At 44.8% G+C, this 20067-nt stretch overlaps 1 protein-coding gene across 1 annotated transcript in view; it reads right to left on the bottom strand.

The window, feature by feature from the left end:
* SETBP1 (SET binding protein 1) overlaps positions 1–20067 on the bottom strand; it is a 372210-nt gene that overhangs the window by 173835 nt on the left and 178308 nt on the right. The window contains exon 3 of the mRNA XM_047763919.1: positions 6681–6734. Within this exon, the coding sequence (XP_047619875.1) occupies positions 6681–6734 (54 nt within the window). The remainder of the gene's footprint in view (positions 1–6680; positions 6735–20067) is intronic.

The following is a 20067-nucleotide window of genomic DNA, read 5'->3' as shown; positions in this document are numbered from 1 at the left end:
GAAGTACTGATTGTGGGGCCTGAGAAAAATGGAGTAAGTGGTGTATGGGGATGACAAAGTCCCCCTCCTTTGAACATGAGGCAATAATCACACTTAATCCAGGAGTGAACACTGTACCTTTGCAACCTGCACTTCCTTTGGGTTTATAGTGCCCCGATTTCTCAAACCAGCCAAGGAGCTACCAGGTCCACTGATTCAGCCCCCATACTTGATCTGGCATTTGTCCCCTTAGGAACACTGCCCCTTCTGACCCCAGTCCAGCTTCATTCCCTACTACCTCTCACATGGACCAATGGTGCACGCTTAGTACTGGAGCCCCTCGGCATTCCATCAAACCCACGAATAACGGCATGACCTTCTTGCATCACAGCTATGACTCTACCCCATCCTCAAACCTGCAAAGGCTCCATGGTCCTCAGGTAAATGTCAGAATCTAAACTCTGGATCCTGATTTGAACAAATCAACTGTAAAATGCCATGGTAAGACAATCAGAGAAATGTGAACATGGACTGGGCATTAGAAAATATTATGGAATTAGCATTATTTTTATAGGTGTGATAATGGCATTCTTTTTTATATTTTTATTTTTTTGTCTTTTTGCCATTTCTTGGGCCGTTCACACAGCATATGGAGATTCCCAGGCTTCAGGTCAAATCAGAGCTGTAGCTGCTGGCCTACACCAGAGCCACAGCAACACGGGATCCGAGCAGCGTCTGCAACCTACACCACAGCTCACGGCAACGCCAGATCCTTAACCCACTGAGCAAGGCCAGGGATCGAACCCACAACCTCATGGTTCCTAGTCGGATTCGTTAACCACTGAGCCACGACAGGAACTCCGATAACGGCATTTTAAAAAAACACACTCTCCCCCAAATTAAAATTAAAATAAATCTCTCTATATATATATGTGTACATATGTATGTATATGTATACATATGTATATACATGTGTATGTATATATATGTGTATGTATATATACATGTATATATAATGTGTGTATGTATATATATGTATATTTGTGTGCTAATGGTTGTTAACTAAAAAAAATTGATTGAAAGGAAGAAATTGGAAAATACAAAAAAACATAAAAAAACTCTTGTTATTCCACTACAGAAATATTTATAATGACTTTTATATATATATATATGATGAAGTAAGTATACAGATGAAGTAAGGATGGCAAATGGTAATGATTATTGAAGCTGGCCCAGTAGTGTGCTGGGAACCGACCACATCAACTCTGGAAAGCTGACTTTGTAAATAGGTTGTGAAACTATTGATAGCCTAAAATGGTTCACCATGGGGTTATTTACACCACAGAGATTAGTAAATGTTCCAAATCAGGGATTTTGTAGCAACATATCATTGAAGTTGGAGATAATAGAAGTTGGATAATATATAGAGGTTTCTTATACTATTATGCCTATTTCTGTATACGTTTGAAAACTTCAGTAACAATTCATTCTTTTAAAAAGTTCAACTAGTTTTCTGGAATTTGGAGACCTTCTGCAATTTGGTTGCAACCTAACCTGCAGCTATTATCTTCACCACACTCCCTCTGAACCAGAGCAATTAAATCACTCCAAGTCTCCAAAATGCACCCAAGCATCTCCACCCTTCTCTAGGTCTTTATCCGGGCTTCTCCTGCCCTGGAGTAAATTCACTGCCTCACTTCCTTGGCCCACGGACAATGACACCTCTGCCTAGAAAATTTCCCTGCTTGCTCCATGCAGATGTCATTCTCCTTCCTCTGAAATCGTAAATAATTTAACCCGTACTTCTCTAACAAAACAAAAAGTTGAATTTGCTCTGTGGAAGGTGTCATACTAAGTTGCCTTCACAGTCTTGTCCTATTTGATCTCACAACGATCTGTGGGATATGCTGCACAGCTTTTTTGCTTGATAAGGAAAATGAGAATTAAAGACATTAGGTAACTTCCCCAGATTCACAAAGCTCACAGGCAGGGCAGAACATTCCAGAGCAGTCAAATGCAGTCTGTGCAGCAAACAGGGAGCCCCACATAAAGGCCTCCATAGGCACCTCTGAATGCAATGGCAGTTCAGTGACAGAAAGCCCTGTTTTTTCTGCACTGAAATACGTTTTCCTGTGTGTTCTGAGTGACTCTCCTTACCCTTTACAGCAATGTCCCCTTGGCCATAAGAGCAATGGGCATTTTAGAAATCCCTTTAAAATGGGTAACCCTTTATGGAACAGCCAATATGAGGCACATTTGAAGCAAAACTGCATTTTTCCTAAAAGAAGGATCCTCACTCCTCTGAGACAGTGGGGCATTTATGGAGCAGGTGAGGAGCAAGTTCTTCAGTGGGTGCTCTCTTCTGTGGGGGTTGGGTCTTCTCAAGGTTGCTTTCCCAGTGCTGTGGCTGGATAGGTGAAACTTACCTCTGAGTTTGGGCCCCAGGCTATGCTTAAACGTCCATGGGCACACACACATAGGGACACTTCACTGCAAAGTTTAAGCAACCCTCCCATGCCTGCAGGAACTGAGAAACAAAGAAGGACAAAATGCCAAGAAACCGTGGATGCTATTTGTATCCTAGATGAGGGCACAGGATCTAGCAATTGCCTTGGATTGCTCCTGGAGAGCTCAGCCTGCAAAAGGAATGGAATGTCTAGCAAGAGGGGCGTGGTGAATAAATGATGGTCCTAGCAAGTGGACAAAAATAGCCAACTGCTGCAACATTTTCCAGCGACATGAAAAGCATGCAAATAAAAAAAAGAAGGTAAGAAAAAGCATATAAAATATGATGTCATTAAAAAAAAAAAAATCCCGCTGATGAATATGTATATCTATGTATAGGTACAGCTACTGTTGAATTGTATCCCAAAATGTCATTATAAATATTTCTAGAGTGGAATAACAAGAGATTTTTTTCTTATGTCTTTCTGTTTTTTCCAAATTTCTTCCTTTCAATCAGTTTTTGTTGTTGTTGTTGTTGTTGTTTTTTAGAGTTAGCAACTATCAGCACACATAATTACATTTTTTTCTTGGGATAGGAACTTTTTTTTTGTCTTTTTTGTATTTTTAGGGCCGCACTCACAGCCTATGGAGGTTCCCAGGCTAGGGGCTGAATAGGAGCTACAGCTGCTAGTCTACACCACAGCCACAGCAAGGAGGGATCCAAGCCACATCTGCTCATGGCAATGCCAGATCTTTAATCCACTGAGGATTAAAGGGGCCAGGGATGGAACCTGTGTCCCATGATACTAGTTGGGTTAATTAACCACTGAGCCATAATGGGAACCCTGATAAGAACTTTTAAGATCTACCCTTTTATACCTTCAAATATGATACAGTATTTATTATTAGCTGTGGTCACCACATTGTGCATTACATCCCCAGGACTTATTTATGTTATAACTAGAAGTTTGTACCTTTTGACCACCTTCACACATTCCAAAATATCTAAAGGGAACACTTATAGCTTTTAAGCTAAGGAAAAAAAGAGTAAAAATTAAAATGAAGAAGAAAGCCTATGATGGTGGGGCTTCTACTAAAGGGAGTGAAATGCCTGCTTTAACCCTTGGGGATGGGTCTGGGAAAGGAGAGTGAGGGTCCTCATTTCCCGTCACTGAAGACATGGAAATAGAGACCCTAGGGTGTACATTCCTTCAAAAGAGGAGCAAGGTGTTGGAAAATGAGAGATGTGTTTGGGGTGGTAGGGAGACCAATGGAAGAGAAGGGTCTGGGTGGCTTAGGTGTGAATTTTAGGAGCTCTTCCATCTGTGCCTTATTTATTTATTTACTTATTTATTTATTTATTTATTTTACAGCACACGTGTGGCATATGGATGTTCCCAGGCTAGTGGTTGAATCGGATCTTCAGCTGCCAGCCTACACCACAGCCACAGCAACACTAGATCAAGCCGTGTCTGCAACCTACACCACAGCTCCTGGCAATGCCAGATCCTTAACCCACTAAGGGAGGCCAGCAATTGAACACGCATCCTTATGAATACAAGTCAGGTTCATTACCACTGAGCAGCGACAGGAACTCCTATCTGTGCCTTTTAAACCTGCTGAGAAGAGTAGCCTCTATCAGACAGTTCTCCCCACCATGCAGAGGCTGGGCTCCCAGCCTGGGAGGAACTCCCAGCTCTATCATACAGGCCATAGAATCTCAGCATCAGTCATCAGGCTCTACTTTCAAAGTAATGAGTTTACTTCCAGGAGTGAACACAGTGTGTTTACACACCAGTAATCACAGGGCAAAAGGCAGCCACTTCCTTACCCTCCTCTTCTCTATGTGGACCCAGAAAGGAGAAGAGAGACGGAGAAGGGAGAGGCCAGCCTCTTGCGCTCACCCCTCTCCACACTTGCAAGGCTAAGCAGCATCAAATGTTAGGGAGGACATCATGACTATTTTCCCCAAGACGCTGCAGCAGCACAGGCTTCAAGGAGAAAACAAAACAAAACAACGAAACTTTTACATGCAAGTAGTGAATGTGGACCATGTGAAAGCTGACAGGCCCGGTTACAATGACCCCAGGTAGAGGTCCTCAGAGAGCTCCCTCCTGGACATCAGGGACAGCTCCTGGAAGGGAGCATACCCATGAGTCATCTCAGACATCAGGACGCATGGGGCTCATTTTCACCTGAAACCCAAAGAGAGAAGGGAAAACAACAACGGGAGCCAGCAATTCAGTGCGGTGGGGCTGGGAGGAGGCATCCCCAAGCCTGTGGGCAGTGTTCTGTTTCTCTTTGGAAAAGCACCTGTAAGGGTGGACCTGAGACACATCCAGGCCCTTCTGGTTCAGAAACAACTCTGGAGAACTGACTTTGATCTCAGCACTACCCTCCAGCCACAAGATTCCCAGGGCTTCCTGCCTCGGAACATGCATCCTGAGGAGTGAAAAATATGCATTCATATTCCAACCTCAGGGGATGACACAGCAATGGAATAATGTGGAAAGATCAGACCAGGGCAGTGAGCTATTGGCACCAGCCACTGCGTAGTTATTGCAGAGGGAGGGGCAGGGAAGCTGCCTTTTTAAGACCATGGCCTCAAATGCTATGGATGGATCCCAAATATATGCAACTTAATAGATCATTTAACTCTAATATCTAGAAATGCATCACATCAAACATGGAGAGCACACGACCAACTCAGAAACAATGCCAAAACCACACACACACACACACACACACACACACACCCCTCTTCATAAATGCACTGTGCATCCTTTTCAAGCCACAAAACAACATCACACAAAGCCTTTTCCCCCCTTTATTTTTATAAATTTCCAGATAAAAAGAAATCCTTAACTGAGATGCCAGTGCATGTGGGTGGAGGTGTGGAGATAGGTGGCATATAGGTGCATGTTGATTGTGCTTTGTTTTTGTGTTGCATTCCATGACCTCACCTGGAAGTTTGTGTGACAATGTGAAGAAATACTTTAATGAATTGTCAGTTTTCAATACTGTCAAAAGGTTTACTGGCTAGCAATTTCTAAAACCTCACTGCACCCTAACAGAAGGATCAACAAGCTGTGATTGAAACACCCCAACGACACACCAATTTATCTCTGACTCTCACAAAGAGCCCTTTATTTTGTTCATTCTCTCCCTTGAGCATCTCATGCCCCACTCCCTGTTCTGGTCCCTTGCTCTCTGTGTGGTCTGGGGCCTCTTCTCCCCAGGACTTGGGGTCTCCTGTTCCCTTAGCAATAAAGGGGACTCACAAGATGCACCCACATGGGAGAAATGTAGTGAGGGTACAGTGAGCTCTTAGATGCAAAAGATGTTTAATGAAAATATTCCCAAATAGATGGGATTCTTGTTATTAGACATTAGTTGCTCTGACCCTGCGAGTCCCTGCAGAGGTGTAGCGGGGGGCCTCGGGGACAGCACTGACTGGGGAGTGACAGAAGTTTTCCTATTGAGAGGGGGACAGAAGAGGGGTGGGGCATCACAGCTCTTGCTCTTGTATTTACCTGTCTCTGTACACATGCTGTCTACACTGGGGTCCATGGGAACATAGGCACTTTGTGTGTCGGTGTGCGTCTGTGTGTGTGTGAGTGCGCTGTTGGTTACACATTTGTGTGTAGACAGTCGGTCCCCTTCCAGACACAGGGAAGGTGATTGTCACTGCTGCCAGGGAGGTCTCCAGAGAGCTCTTGCCTATGCCTCTTGTGCTTTGCTCATGGCCACCTCTAAACAGAACTGTGGCCAGAGATAATAATGGTCCACTTCCTATTCAAGATCAGCAAAATTCAACCATCTGCTTCTACAGGAGTCTGAGATTAACCTGGCCACCAGACCATGGCGGCAAAGCATTTGTTCACAAAGATTCCACAATTGTGAGTCTCCTGTCCCAGGGGCTAGAAATGCAGGAGAACCCCACCCTCTACCTTTTTGGTTTAACCCTTTCCTGAGCTGAGCCACCCACTACCACCACACATTCCAAGCAGCTTGGTCTACATTTTTTTCCCCATTATAAAATCTTAAGAAAGCAGAAAGTGGTGGTTTTGTTTGTGATGAGATGCAAGGAGCCAAAGGGAGAGGGCAAGCTACCAATTCACTGTCAAGGTTGGTTCCTTAATTCAGAGAAGCTAGAAATCCAAGGTGGGGGTTTGGTCTGGTGCCAACTTTGTTTGCTCATAGCCAAACATGGAATGTTCTGTCTCAAAATTCATACAGGGATCCATGGAACTTACCTGTGGCTGAAATCCTTTAAGGTCGCTGGCTGCAAGGTCACTGGCTGTGAGGAGCTGGAAAAGAAAAAAAGGAGTTTTTCTTAGTGATACTTCTCCCCTTCTGGACACAGTGTCGCTAGGACAACTGGTCAGCTATGAACTCACCAGGGCCCCGGTCTGGAGCTAAAGCAACAGTCACAAAGGTTAAGGCAGGGCTTCCTGGCTAAGGGCTGGACTCAAGGGCCTCCACCTTGTGTCTACTCTCCTTCTCTCACTTTCTCATCCTCTCTGCTGCCCTCTCCTACCTTCTAGGTGCCACTAATTCTTCAAAGAGTCTTAAGTTAGGGATCATCAACTACGGATGGACTCCAGAAGATCCACAGACTCACAGAAATTTTAAGTGCAAATCATGTGTGAGTCCAAATACTTCCTTAGGGAGAGGGTCCCTGATTTTCCTCCTAGCACTCTGTGAAACCACAAGCAAGAGACAGTTACAGGCCCATCTCCTTGGAGTGGGGGGAAGACCGTTGCTTCTTCTTTTTTAAAAATCCAACCAGTGAAAATGATCCTTTCCCCAGCTACACGTGACTCAGTTTCCCTTTATTATATGTTGCCCTTGATTTCATATACCATTGAGGTCTTCATGGCTTATGCCTCTAGCTATCGTGCTCAATGTTAGAAGATAAGAGGTTATATTTTCCGTATCTCTGTGTTTAATTAATATTAAAGGGTAAAGATGAGGTTTGAATATTTTTGCATGCTCTCCCAAAAGCACTCAATGGAATCATAAGATGAATTAACAAAATAATCACATTCTTTATTGTTGTTCAAAAATTCTGGGAAAGCGGGAAAAAGAAAAAGGGCAGATGCTTATTTTGATTCAAGGAGTGTGACTGCTAGCTTTGTTAGGCCTGGAGAGCGTTTGTGAAAAATAGGAAAGATTTCATGTTTGCTGTAACAATATTTTGTTTGGTTCAAGAAAGAGAGGAAATCATGCTGGGCTGCAGCGCCTTAGCCTCAGAAAAGCCCAACTGGGCTCTTTAGCTTCTCTCAATGCCTTTGCCAAAAGTGATGCTCAAAGTGGTGTAAACTCTGGGACAGGGCAGGAAGGAGGTAGAGAATGTGAAAGATGCGCCTCTCTTCTCACGCCCAGGCCTGCAGGCAGGATTAACCACAGGAAAGGTACCTGGGGAAGGTGGCCCCCTTCTGAGAGAGTGCAGGCCCTTTGAGTGCAGCCCCTTTGAGTGCAGACACAGTCAAGCAATAAGCCATCAGGGCTCCTGACTGGACACTGAGGGCCAAACATCATTATAAGGCATCACTGCCTTCAAGGGCCATAAAATTTGGTCCAACGATAAGACATCCATGTGTCAGTATAAGCAGAGTGAAGCAGAATTTAAGTGTCAAACCATGAACTTAAAGCAAGAAAGGTCAGGGTGTGGTGACTGAAATAAGATGTAGTTTAAACTGAGCCTTGAAAACAGAAAGGCCGTCAGGCAGGGAGGTGCTTCAGGTAGGCAGTGGGAAGAAGAAAATGGAAAAAGGGCTTACCAGCCCCAGCCAGCCATTTTTGCATCTGTCACCACCAGCCATGGTGGCACTAAAGAGGAAGGGAGGGTATCATGAGACACTGAGGATGGCCTGGCTGCCCAGCAGAGTGGCTGTTGCTTTACAGAATTTTTATTTCTTAATTTCCTTAACTCAATCATGATAGAAAGTGTCTCCACTTTATGGATGGGAAAACTGAGACTTATGGAAGTTAAATAACCTTTTTTAGGTCACCCAGATAGCACATGCATTTGGGATTTAAATCCATAACGATATAATTCCAAAGCTCTTTCTCTTTCTGCTATAACCTGATGCCTCTGGATTGGAGGCACCTTGGAGAAAACGTGTTGAGAAGACACAACATAGGAAAAAGGATGAATGCCAGACTATCAGTCAAATGAACCACAGGCAGTGACATAAAACATGTGTCCCTGTGAATGACCCTTAACTAACCCTTCCTTTCAGACATTATTTTATCTCATCGCCAACAACCCTCCACTCTTCAGGACTTATCAATACAGCACAGCCCTCTGACTTGAGTATGAGCTGGGACAGAGCTGGGGAGGAGGGACAGACAGGCTGGGGTGTGGAATGGACATGGGAGTGGCCTCTGCAAGAACAGCTCCACCATCATGTGCTGGCAAGTAGGAATCTGGCCTCAAGCTCTCCAGGCCCCGCGAGTCCTGTCCTGCTGGCAGGGCCTCTTCTTTGAACAAGGTTCACCAGACAGACAACAGAAATGACACCAGAACATCTAATTCGTCCTAGTTCTCATATACTGCAACAGAAAATAAACCACAAGGGTCCTCAGAGCATCTTATCATGCACTATTCATGCAGGTCAGTGGTTTCAGGATTGAGAAATGACCCTCTCCACTCATTTGATTGCAAAGAGAGATAAATGGTGTTTTTGGTTATTATTCCTTATGGCTCCAGCTCAACAAAATCAGTATCTAGCCCATCCTCCCTGTTTCCCTTCTTTCCCTTTTCTTAAGAAGGAAAAAGACCAATGCAATTTGTCTCAATTATTTAAAGTTCCATTTTGTGCTGTTGCATATATTTTTTATTTTCCTTTTTTGCCTAACAAGACTGCGCCCAGCAAACCATGGTTTATATCTTATGCAACGTCTTTGTTTCTTAAAGTATTGAGAAGAGTGTGGACATACAATGAGCCAAAAAATGCCAGTTGTTCAGATGACTTGGAAGAAAAGCGGAGAATATTGTCAACCAAGACATGAGGGCTAGAATGACGAAGTTGCTGAGACATGTGAGAGACGGCTTATGACATCCTTCAAATCAACAAGAGGAAACAACACTCAGCATCTATAGCATTTCCTGCATGAAGTAAGTCTTCAAATATCTGAATGAATTAATCCACTCCAGTGATGGGAACATGCTCTTCCTTATCTGCTATAGGTTTTACGAGAGAATTCTGGCTTAAATTTCAGGGCAGAGTCAAGGTTAAACTGAGGGAAGAACAGTATGAAAGTTAAAGAGGCTGAACCCACTATCCCACTACCGGCAGGGTGGGGGTGGGGGCTTCTACCCTTCCCACAGATGAAACAGAACGTTCAGTGGGGTTATCCCAGTTCATGTGGGTTAGCTTACCGGATGGTGGGTGGGGGCGGGGATGGTGGGGGAAGCCGGAAGGTGCTTATCAGCTTTTAACACTTCTGAAAACCTTACCTTGGGGACTCTGGCCTGTTTCTCACACAATCCAGTGCACATTCAAGGTGTTCTCTGACCTGGGAAACAAGCACAGGCAAGCCCTGTGACCTCTTCTCCCATTGGTCCTGATTCTCCTCAGCATCCAGCCACCAGCCCCTGCCTCCTAGCTCTAACAGATACCTGAGCTCTTGGGCAAAACACACTTGCTGCTCCTTGAACACTCCCCTTTCTCAAGCCAATGGTTGCATAGACGACTACACATTCTGTGCCCAGAACTGACCCTTGGAATAATGAAGGGTGGTGCTCAGATGTGGATTAGAAAAACCCACCAGGAAGTCTTCCCATATTTCAAAATCACAGACTACCTAGATCTGGACCCCCCAAAAGACTTCTAGTTTACAGGGTGGCAGGACGTGAAGGGACAGTCAAAGGTCCCAGGGGGAAGGGGAAATGACTGTGTCTGCAGGGGGCTCAGGAGCTACCTCTGCTGGGGAGCCAGAGGAAGAAGAGGTGGTGTAGACAGATGATCCCCACTGTGCCCATCTATCTCTCCCTCCTTTCAACCCAAGAAGCTCTGCTTCTCCTTCTTTCATGTAGATAGATTGATTTGGGAAACAGATGTTCTACCACTAAAACGAATCTGAAAACTTCAGACTAAGTCCTTGTTTTACAGAAGAGATAAGGGACTTCTTCAAGATCACACTGCTAGTTAACAAACAACAGGCCTGGGTTAACTAGCAGTGTGGGGGCAGGGATGGTGGGGGAAGGCCCTCTGCAGAAATGTCCACTAGTCACTGTCTCAGTCTGGTCCAACCTTCACACCAGGGGGTGGGTGGGGGTCAGGTACCGCTGGCTGCTGGCCTGCATCCTGAAGGGAGGAAAGATGGGCTCAGAACTCAGGGGAGGTTCAGGCATGGCCTAGAAGAGATGAACTTTGTCCTTTACCACAAAGCACTGTCCCCTAAAGTACTGATTCAGAGCTTCTATAAACTGTTGCCCCAACCAGACCCCATCCCCATTCTGCCCCACAGGAAAAGAGTTTACTGCTCAGAGCATCCTAGCTGTCAGGGAAGGATCCCAGCTAGGGAGGCAAAGAGGGAGGAAAATGAAATCTGCTGTGGCTGTGGGGACTTCAATCAGGCTGAAGTTAATGAAAAGGATCCTGCCTTTTCCCAGGATGGCTAAACGTCTGCACGGCTACCAGCAAGAGGGCCGGGCGGGTGTAGGGGAGAAGGGTAGACAGAATTACATTTAAAAGGCAAAGGAAGGAGAAAATTCTTTCATCTCCCTGGTGGAGCAGGGCTGCAGTCCTGGGGCCCTATCTCAGGCCATTCTCATTCCTGACACGTCTTGCTGCTCGCTGGAACAGTCCACATCCAGAATATTAGGAGGGTGACCCTGCTTGCCACTTTTGAGGAGCTGCAGTTTCCCTCTTGGTGCAAGTTCAGTTTTTTTCTTGGCCTCTCCAAGCCCAAAGGACAGGCTGGGGAGCGGTAGGACTGGAGGAAGATGAAGGATGCTGTGGGGCCCTTGGGTGAGAGACATGCCTTCAGCTTCTCAAGCAGAGGCGTTCAGCCCGCACTCCTCTTCCACCAGCCTCCTTGAATGGGATCCTCCCTGTGCTTTCCACCAGAAGTCACGCCAGCACAGAACTGGCTGGGGACCGCCATGGGCTCCTGACTGGCCCTCAAGCAGCTTCGTTTTAACCTGCTGAATTCTACAGCTCCCAGCCCTTGCCTCAAAGGAGTGAGGAGGCTGCTCCATGATCCCCCATGTCCTTCAGCCCCAGAAACATCATTCCCCTCTGCTGCTGCTTATCAAAAGGACACGCCACATCTGGGTATGGTGGGATGTAGTACGTGCCACCAGTTCCTCAGGCTGACCCAGGACATCTGTGTCTGGGAAGGGAGTCGCTGACATAACGTGGTGGGAGCGTGGGTCATGCCAGAGTCTGGCCACAAGGGTCTCAGCCTTGCCGACATGCATCTGGACACACTGAAGCCTGGTTGTGCTAGGGATCCTATGTTGTTTGCCCTCCTCAAATATTCCATCCCTTGTGGGCCAGAGATGTAGATGACAACATATGAGATGGTTAGATGCACAGGTAGGCAGGTACATAGTTAAAGGAACAGAGCAAGGATGGCTTTGGGGAGAACAGATGACGCTGTTTCAAAGACATCATCCTTTCATTAAATACGCTTTTTACCTCGCTGACCCTCTTTTCAATCTGTTCTCCTTTCCCTTTCCTATTTTGTAGGAAATGGATTCCTTCCTTCCTTCCTTCCTTCCTCCCTCCCTCCCTCTCTCTCTCTCTCTCTCTCTCTCTCTTTCTCTCTTTCTTTCTTTTGACTGCCCTGCAGCATATGGAGTTCCCAGGCCAGGGATCGGCTCCTTAACCCACTGTGCCAGGTCAGGGATCGAACCTGGGTCTGAGCACTTCAGAGACACTGCTGATCCCTTTGTGTTACAGCAGGAACTCCAGACATGGACCTTTTTCTCCCTTTTTATTTTGTTTAGTGTCACTTGCTTCTTACTTTGGCTATAAGATGGAACATGAATGACATCCTACCCCAAGCCAGCAACCCACAAAACAGCTGGGGACAGCCTGTGTGGAACTCAGTGTCCCAGCAAGCAGAGACTAACACTCAGTTGTACCTGTGATTGAGGTTGTGAGAAACCAGCTAGGAAACAGAGGCCCAGAAAGAGTGACTTACCCAGTGAAAATGCGGAAACAACAAAGTCTGCCATATCTAAGCAACTGAAAGAACGTTCTAGATGCCCTAACACTTGGGGCCTGGGTGATTCAAAAGTGGGGGGCAGGGAGTGGCAAGGTAGTCGGGGTAAAGGTAGAGAGAAGGAAAAAAAACTAAGGAAGGTTTCTACCAAGGAATGGGCTCTGGAACCACCAACCATGAGTGAGCCTGTGACAAAATTCCAGGAAGGCAGAAGGAAATGTGGAAATTGAATGAACGGAGGGAAAATGGAACCAACAGGTTGCTCCTCCTCACAGGGATGAGAAATGGACACTGTTGTACAAAAGTTAGACCCAGAGGGAGAAAACCCGTGTTCCAGCCTGGGTCTGCCTCCGCTCACCATGAGGCCTAGTTGAAGAGTCACTTCTTCTACTCAGGGCTTATTTTACCCCCTATAGAGTGAATCCCATGTTCCCTCAGGCACCACAGTTCGAGTACCCCATGTGTCTGTCTCACTTCAGGGATAAAACAGATTCTATCTAGTCTCTCTCCCTTTTTTTCCAGGAACTTTCTGGCACAAAACACTTCTAAGAGGTTGTCTGTACTCTCTGGAAGAATTCCTAATCAGAAGGACAGACGGAAGGGTGAGAAGATAGTCTTGTCCTGCGTCTCCATTCCCAGTGTGCAAACAGGAATTTAGACAGATGGTCACTCAGGCTGCTGCATGGGGTCAGCATCCCAGTGAGGCCCCACCCAACCCTACAATTCAGAAAGCATTAGTTCTAAATGCCAAATCATGTAGGGAGGGCAATGCAGAGGCCAGGCAATCAGCTTCCTCCCCAGCCTAAGAAGTAAGTGACACGCTTGAGGTGGCCATCATAGCTGGGCTGCGTCCTTTTGCTAAATCCCCTCAACCTCCTGGAATTTAAAGGTTAAACCTGAAACCACTGATACCTCCAAGTCTTAGCTTCAGGCTCTATTCCAAAGAGCAGCCAGGATGACTAATAATAACTGAATATATCTCCCAGCAAGCCTGATCTTGATTGCTTACATTTTTCTTTTATTATTTTTTAAATGATGGGGTTCTAATATTTACAGGTGAGATCTATGAAAAATTCCCCTAGATATGCAGCCAAAAGGGCGTTTACATTTTTCCCCCTAAGGTTCCACGTATGACCTTGTACATAATATCCAGGCTCTTACAGTAGTGTGTATATTTGGTTATTGTCCAGGTCACAGCCATTTCAACTTCTGGGTGAGAATGTATTCAATCCTTTTTATAGATTAGAGCCATAAGTACAGAGACCTAATGAAAGAAAAGGCCTCTGAATGCCCTAATCTAGAACTTAGTGAGACAAGAAGTTTTGTTTTATGTTGGTTGAACCTGGTGAACCTAGAAACGTTCATCCTGACCATTTTGAATTCCCCAGAAGAATTCTTTTTAAATTCCTTGTTCTGTAGACCAAGGCAACTGGATTTCATGGATGTAGGGCCTCTTGCATGGCATTGCGTGGGAGATTTACAAAGTTAAACTGGTGTAAACTGATGACATGAATGTTCATATTCTCATGTATTATGCATCTTGATAAACAGTAGCTCAAGAAGGTTGAGTTGTTTCTGAGGCTATACTATTTGTAGATGGTAGAGACACATGGGAGCCTGTTTTGGCTGATGCATGTTCTTTTTCACTACCTGCAATTTTTGGAATGTGTGTTTTTAGAGGTTCTGTCAGGTCCTCTACGTTGCCTCTGACATTTTAGAATGAACCACACATAGGAAACCGCTAGAACAGTGGTTTCAAACTGCCCCTAAGGAGCCCTGGGTTCCAATGAAGGCTCTTAGGGATGGCAATGCAGGTGAGAGAAGTTGAGATGTAGCGTTCCAGGCCCTTATCCCACTTTAGCCAGACCAGAATAACTTTTATTGGTGTTTTATATTGCACTTCCATTAACGATCTATTTGATTTAAAAACAATAAAAAATAAAAATTGAAAACGCCTATCTTAAAAGAGAAGACATCTACAGAGGGGAGTGAGCCTTTCCCAGTGCTAACAGAACATACCTGGGGGAAGAGAATGAACCAGCTCATCTCTTAAAAGATGCTAAGAGAGTCATCTCTTACTAGAAGCAGAATGGATACACAGCCAGACCTCATTTTAAGAATACAACCTTTAATACTTGCCATGAATTATTCACTGGAATCATGCTTTCTCTTCCTTTCTTTCTACATTCTGCTAGCAGGGGTGTCTAGTCTTTTCATCTGAAGTTCACCAAACTATACACTTAAGAAAGCATAATTAACTTATCAAGAAAGTAAGGAGCTAAAGACATGTTACTTCTAAGGCACACGATCTAGGCTGTAGGTTCCTTCCTTCAAACAAAAGGTGGAATTCACATTGCATTGCAAGCATCTGTGGGCTGTTCCCAAAGCCCATAAAAAGCCAGGAAAGGAGGTTTCTCTCCCTGAACACACGCCAAGCAAAGTTGGATACTGGGGCGGGTACATCCTCATCTCCACCTACTCGTCACGTGTTGAATTTCTGCTTAGAACTGACCAAATGATCTGCTCACTTGGCTCCAAGACTAGAATTTAAGCTTTCTAACACATCCCCTTGGTGAATCCAAGGAAATCGATTTATACCCCTAAGTTCACTCAGCAGCAGAGAATGGAAAAGTCAGAAGGGTGATTGCTTCAGAGAGCATCTGAGCATTGGAGTCAAAATCTCTGTTCCTCAGCTTACTGTAGCTAATTTGGCTAAGAATTTGGGTCCCTAGGGCCAAATAGAGAGCAATTAATCACAATTACAGGTAAATATCTAAACGGGATAAAGTCAAGCTGTACCCAATGAGAGCTAAGCCTTGCAGCTGCAGGTAGCCACAGCTTTTGTCAGCCTCAGGTAAAGTGGAAGGATGTCCTCCTTTGAAAGCTTACCCTGAAATCTTGGCAATCATAATAGAAAAAACAACTGATTTTTCAGAACCTACTTTTGTCTATACAGGTAAATGTTTTAACTCTATTATCCCTCATAATCTTCACACTATCAAAGCAGGATAGTATTATTTTGACTAGTTCACAGTTCAGCACACCGAGGCTCAAACTGGATAACTAATTTGCCCAGGGTTATGGGGTAAAAAGTGGCAGAACTGGAATTTGGATATAGCTCTGAATAACGACAAGTTCTCTGTCTACAGTATCCATGACCCCTTCAGGAATCCCTAAATTGGTGCTTTCTCCCTCTCTGCTCTGTTAAGGAGTCAGTCCTGGCCCAGGGATATTGGTACCACTATCAGCCAGGCCCCAGATGACCCGCCATGCAGGTAGGAACCAGGCTTCCCTCTTCCCATCAACCCCATGCAGCCTCATGGTGAAGGCATCTAAGGTACACCCTATCATCTTGATCCCCCCCGCCTCCGCCATGTTTCTCTGAGCTCAGCTTGACATTTTTTCAAAGGAGCTTCATTCTGGAACCCTTGGCTGACCCAGGACTCATTCGAGACTGCACTGAACACTGGGCACAGCTGCAAACATTGATAATCACCATATGGACCTCTCTCTGTAACCAAGCTTACCCCTCTGCCCCCCTCCCTCTTTTCCTTCCTCCCTTCCTCCTTTCCTTTTTTCCTTCCAGCTAATAAGGGTGTGCCAAGTTCAAGGCACCAACACAGATGCCAAGACTCCCCATAAACTACTAAACGCTTTCCAAGGATCAGCTCATTTCATTAAATCCTCTTGAGAACCTCCTAGGGCAGTACTATGATTATACCCATTTTATAAATGAGAAAGCAGAAACTTGGCTACATTAAACAGCTAATTCAAAGTCACAAGACAGTAATTGACAGGACCGGAGAACATGCTCGGTTCCATCTGAAACCAAAGCATATCTTCATTCTTAACTACTACATATGTGTGGCACTGTCAATAATCTAAGTGCGTTCGTGGGTAACCTCATTTCACCTAGTAAAGATCTCTGCCTTTTAGAGACATGCGCTAAGACACAATGGGGGGGGGGGGCATTTAGAAAAAAGGGCAGCCAAGGATGGGAAGAGGAGAGCTGAATCCCAAGGAAGAGTAATGTCATTTGACCACATAAGAAGGCACTTTTAATAATACAGGAAAAGCCAGGCATTAAACGTGCTAGTATGCACTCTTCAAATCCAACACACCATGAGAACTAGAAGGAGCATGAGGTGTAGGGACACTTCTGCACTTGACAGGATCAAGGAACTGGACAGCAGGAGGTGGGACCTTTAGGGAAGACGGACAACCATCTTCATCAAAGATGGAGAAGTGAAACCTGAGTTCCTCCTTGGATTTTCAAGAAATAGCCTTCACAAAACTAAAAATCAAAAGACATTCTTTGTTTACCAAATACCTCCACTTACAGCTTTCTTTTTTATTCCCCCTTTGGTTTTCATTTCTAAGTATTTTTAAAGAAGTAAATCAGGTTATTTGCTTATTTTTTAAAATTAACCAAGAGGAACATGTTTGTTTATATGTTTTGTTATTGGTTGAAATGAAAATCTCTTTGAGTGTCTATTTGAAAACTGTTTGCACAACTGATATGCAAGCTCTTCCACAAATGGTCTGGCTCTTGCGCTGTAAGATTGTACAGTGTTATAGCCATTGTGCTGGCTGAGTATTCCCTCAGTCCTGCCATTCCCAGGATGGGAGCTCTTTGAGGACTGAGACATCTGGCTGCTTCCAGATGATTCTTCAGCATCCAAGATTTTCTATAGCATCTGCCACAGCTTCTGCCAGTGTATTAAGCTAAGAGAACACCCATGACTAGTGTTCACAGGACTAGATCCCTCACATGACAACTCTGAAGGAGGCAATGTTCTCTGAAATATGAACATCCTGGAACTTCATTAAAAATCTAGTCCTCTTGGATTTTATACAGGACTTCTGGAAACAGCTGGCTCACCACTAACTCGTCTTTGCTGGGGTGTGCATATATCTGTTTCACGTAGGGCTGCCTGGACTACAATATGCAAAAAATGGGCTCTTATGCCTTTACTCTCAAGAATAAAAAAATCATCTCAAAGAGGTATCTGCAAAATGAAGGTTTTCTTTTCATCAGAGTCCATCAGATGTGGATTATATCTCCCTGGACCTCTTCTCCAAATAAGATACCCTTTAATTGGTTCTCCCTGAAAGCATGTGTCCACCCAGTTTTGGACAAACTTGCCCAGAATTTCTGGCTGGCTCAGTGGGTGATGCCTTTCTGCATACTCCCCACTGAGCCTGAGCAAAATCAACATAACACACAGATGTTACCTCAGCAGGACCCGGAAGTCACTGCTAACTGAGTCTGAGACCCCCTTTAGTTATCACATGCCTAAGCCTTTTATTTTTAGCACAAAGGGCCCACCACAGGGACCAGCGATGTCCACTTTTGCAGCAACATTTGGCTTTTCATTTGGCGACCTTGAGCAAGTCACATTCCTGCCTAGCCCTTAGTATTTCCCATCTCTACATGAGGAATTCTGTAAGATTACCTCACAATTTGACAGACTGTGAATCTGGAAAAGGCTATGGATGGCCTGGCTATTCACCTAAAGCATTATCAGGCTTCATGCAAACTGTCTATTACTAAGGGCATTTAGGGGTGAGGTACAGGAAAAATGGCAGAGTGGTAGGATGGCAAGGAGGCCACTGGTAGAACTGAGGAGGTGGTGAGGCCTAAGTGTAGTGGGAATCTAGGCTCTCCATCCCTCACTGGCCTTGCATGGAGTTAAGCAGCCTCTTGTCTCTGTCTACATCCCTTCCTACCTGGTTTTAGGAGCATATCTACTATTAATCAATTACACTATAATCACACTGCAACTATTCCCAGGATACCTATTTGCTGTGCTTCACTTATAAACAGGCAGGAAAAAAAAAAGTGATCCTCAGGTCTTTTGATAAAAAGAAATTTCAGATCTAAGGCATTGTAGCTAGGAATAGAGGTGAGCGAGGCCCATAATACAGAGGGCAGAGGCCCCATTGCTACATGGTGAGCTGTATGAAGAAGACTCATCGAGGAGCAGAAGAGGAGCAAGAGGGCAGACACACATATCTAGCTGTGTCCAGCAACTCTCTTTGCCATGGCTAAATGGGAAGCATGTGAATGTCAACAGCAGTGGCCCAATCTCTCCATCCGCCCTAAGGCTTTCCTTGACCCAGTGGGATATTACAAGCATGCTAATTCTAAGACACACAAGCTTACTTCCACATAATATAGACAAAAGACCTGACAATAGAGTTGTCTTTTAATTATTTACCCTCTATTATTGGTTGTGTGCAACTTGGCAGGGATTCTTCACTGCCATGTCATAGGGAATGCTGTCCCATCCCAACGTGTAGTGTTTTTATTATAAGAATAGTTATGTATGAGAATGATAAAAGTACCTTTATTCCTGGACCCATAAACATTTCAAATGATGATTTCACTTAATCATCTCAACAACAATGAAAAATATGAAGGAACAGAAACCATTCTGCTTGTCTGAAAGATGGAGGAAATGAGGCAAAAAAAGAAAGAAAAAAGAAAACACTGGTCAGTGACTTGCCTAGGGACGTTTCTGGCTTTAGAAATAGTGTAGACAGGATCTTAGGGTGTGGTTATCCAGACCAGCCTCCCTCCAACACAGGAATCCCCTTCTCCAACTTCTCTGAAGGTGAACAGTTTGGACAGTTCTGAGGAGCTTCACTTGCCATTTTAGTCTCTATCAAGTTCTACTTTTATTCACTTGAAACATGCCTCACTAAAACTCACCCCTCAGCTCTGGGGAAATGGAATTGAATGCTTTTTTTCTTTCTTTTCTTTCTTTCTTTTTTCTTTTTTACTGTCAAGACCTTCCTATTAAATAGGTAATATAAATTTCATTTTAAGGTAACTAATCAACCCACTCCAGGCCCCACATCTCAAATTAGAGCCAGACACCAAACCTAGAGGATTTCAGACTCATCCTCTCCCACACATTCTCCAGTCCTGCCCATCTGCCCACAATAGTGCTTAGTCCTCCTGACACTGGCCATCCCTGATATATTTGATGATCAGGTATCACATGTATCCCCAGGGGGAATGTCCAAGGGCTTTCAACTTTTCTTCCCTGTCACCACCATCTCGCTTATAAACACTTCCCTTAAAATGTGGCTCTCAGAGCTGATCACACTGTGCAGTGGGAGAAGTAACATTTACTAAGAAACCTTGTCCTAGAAAATCTCTAATAGCTGACTCTTTGTGTGTGGCGGGGGCGGGGGGGGGGACAAAAACCAAAAAACACTGATGTAAGGAATTTGTCAATTTCTACAGTGTAAATACTCCCACCACTTCAAGCACCCAGACCAAAAGCGCTGAATACAGTTGGAAACAGATGTGTCCAGTTGACCACGGCCACCAAGAGCTGGAGCCAGCACACCACCATGCCCAAGACTATCCACTGAAGACCACTGACAACTGGACTGGAACTCAGACCAGGTGACTTGCCTGAAATGGACATCCCAACAAGCTCAGAA

This window comes from Phacochoerus africanus, chromosome 2, assembly GCF_016906955.1.
Source record: "Phacochoerus africanus isolate WHEZ1 chromosome 2, ROS_Pafr_v1, whole genome shotgun sequence".
NCBI lineage: Eukaryota > Metazoa > Chordata > Mammalia > Artiodactyla > Suidae > Phacochoerus > Phacochoerus africanus.
This window is presented reverse-complemented; position numbering and strand designations above follow the sequence as displayed.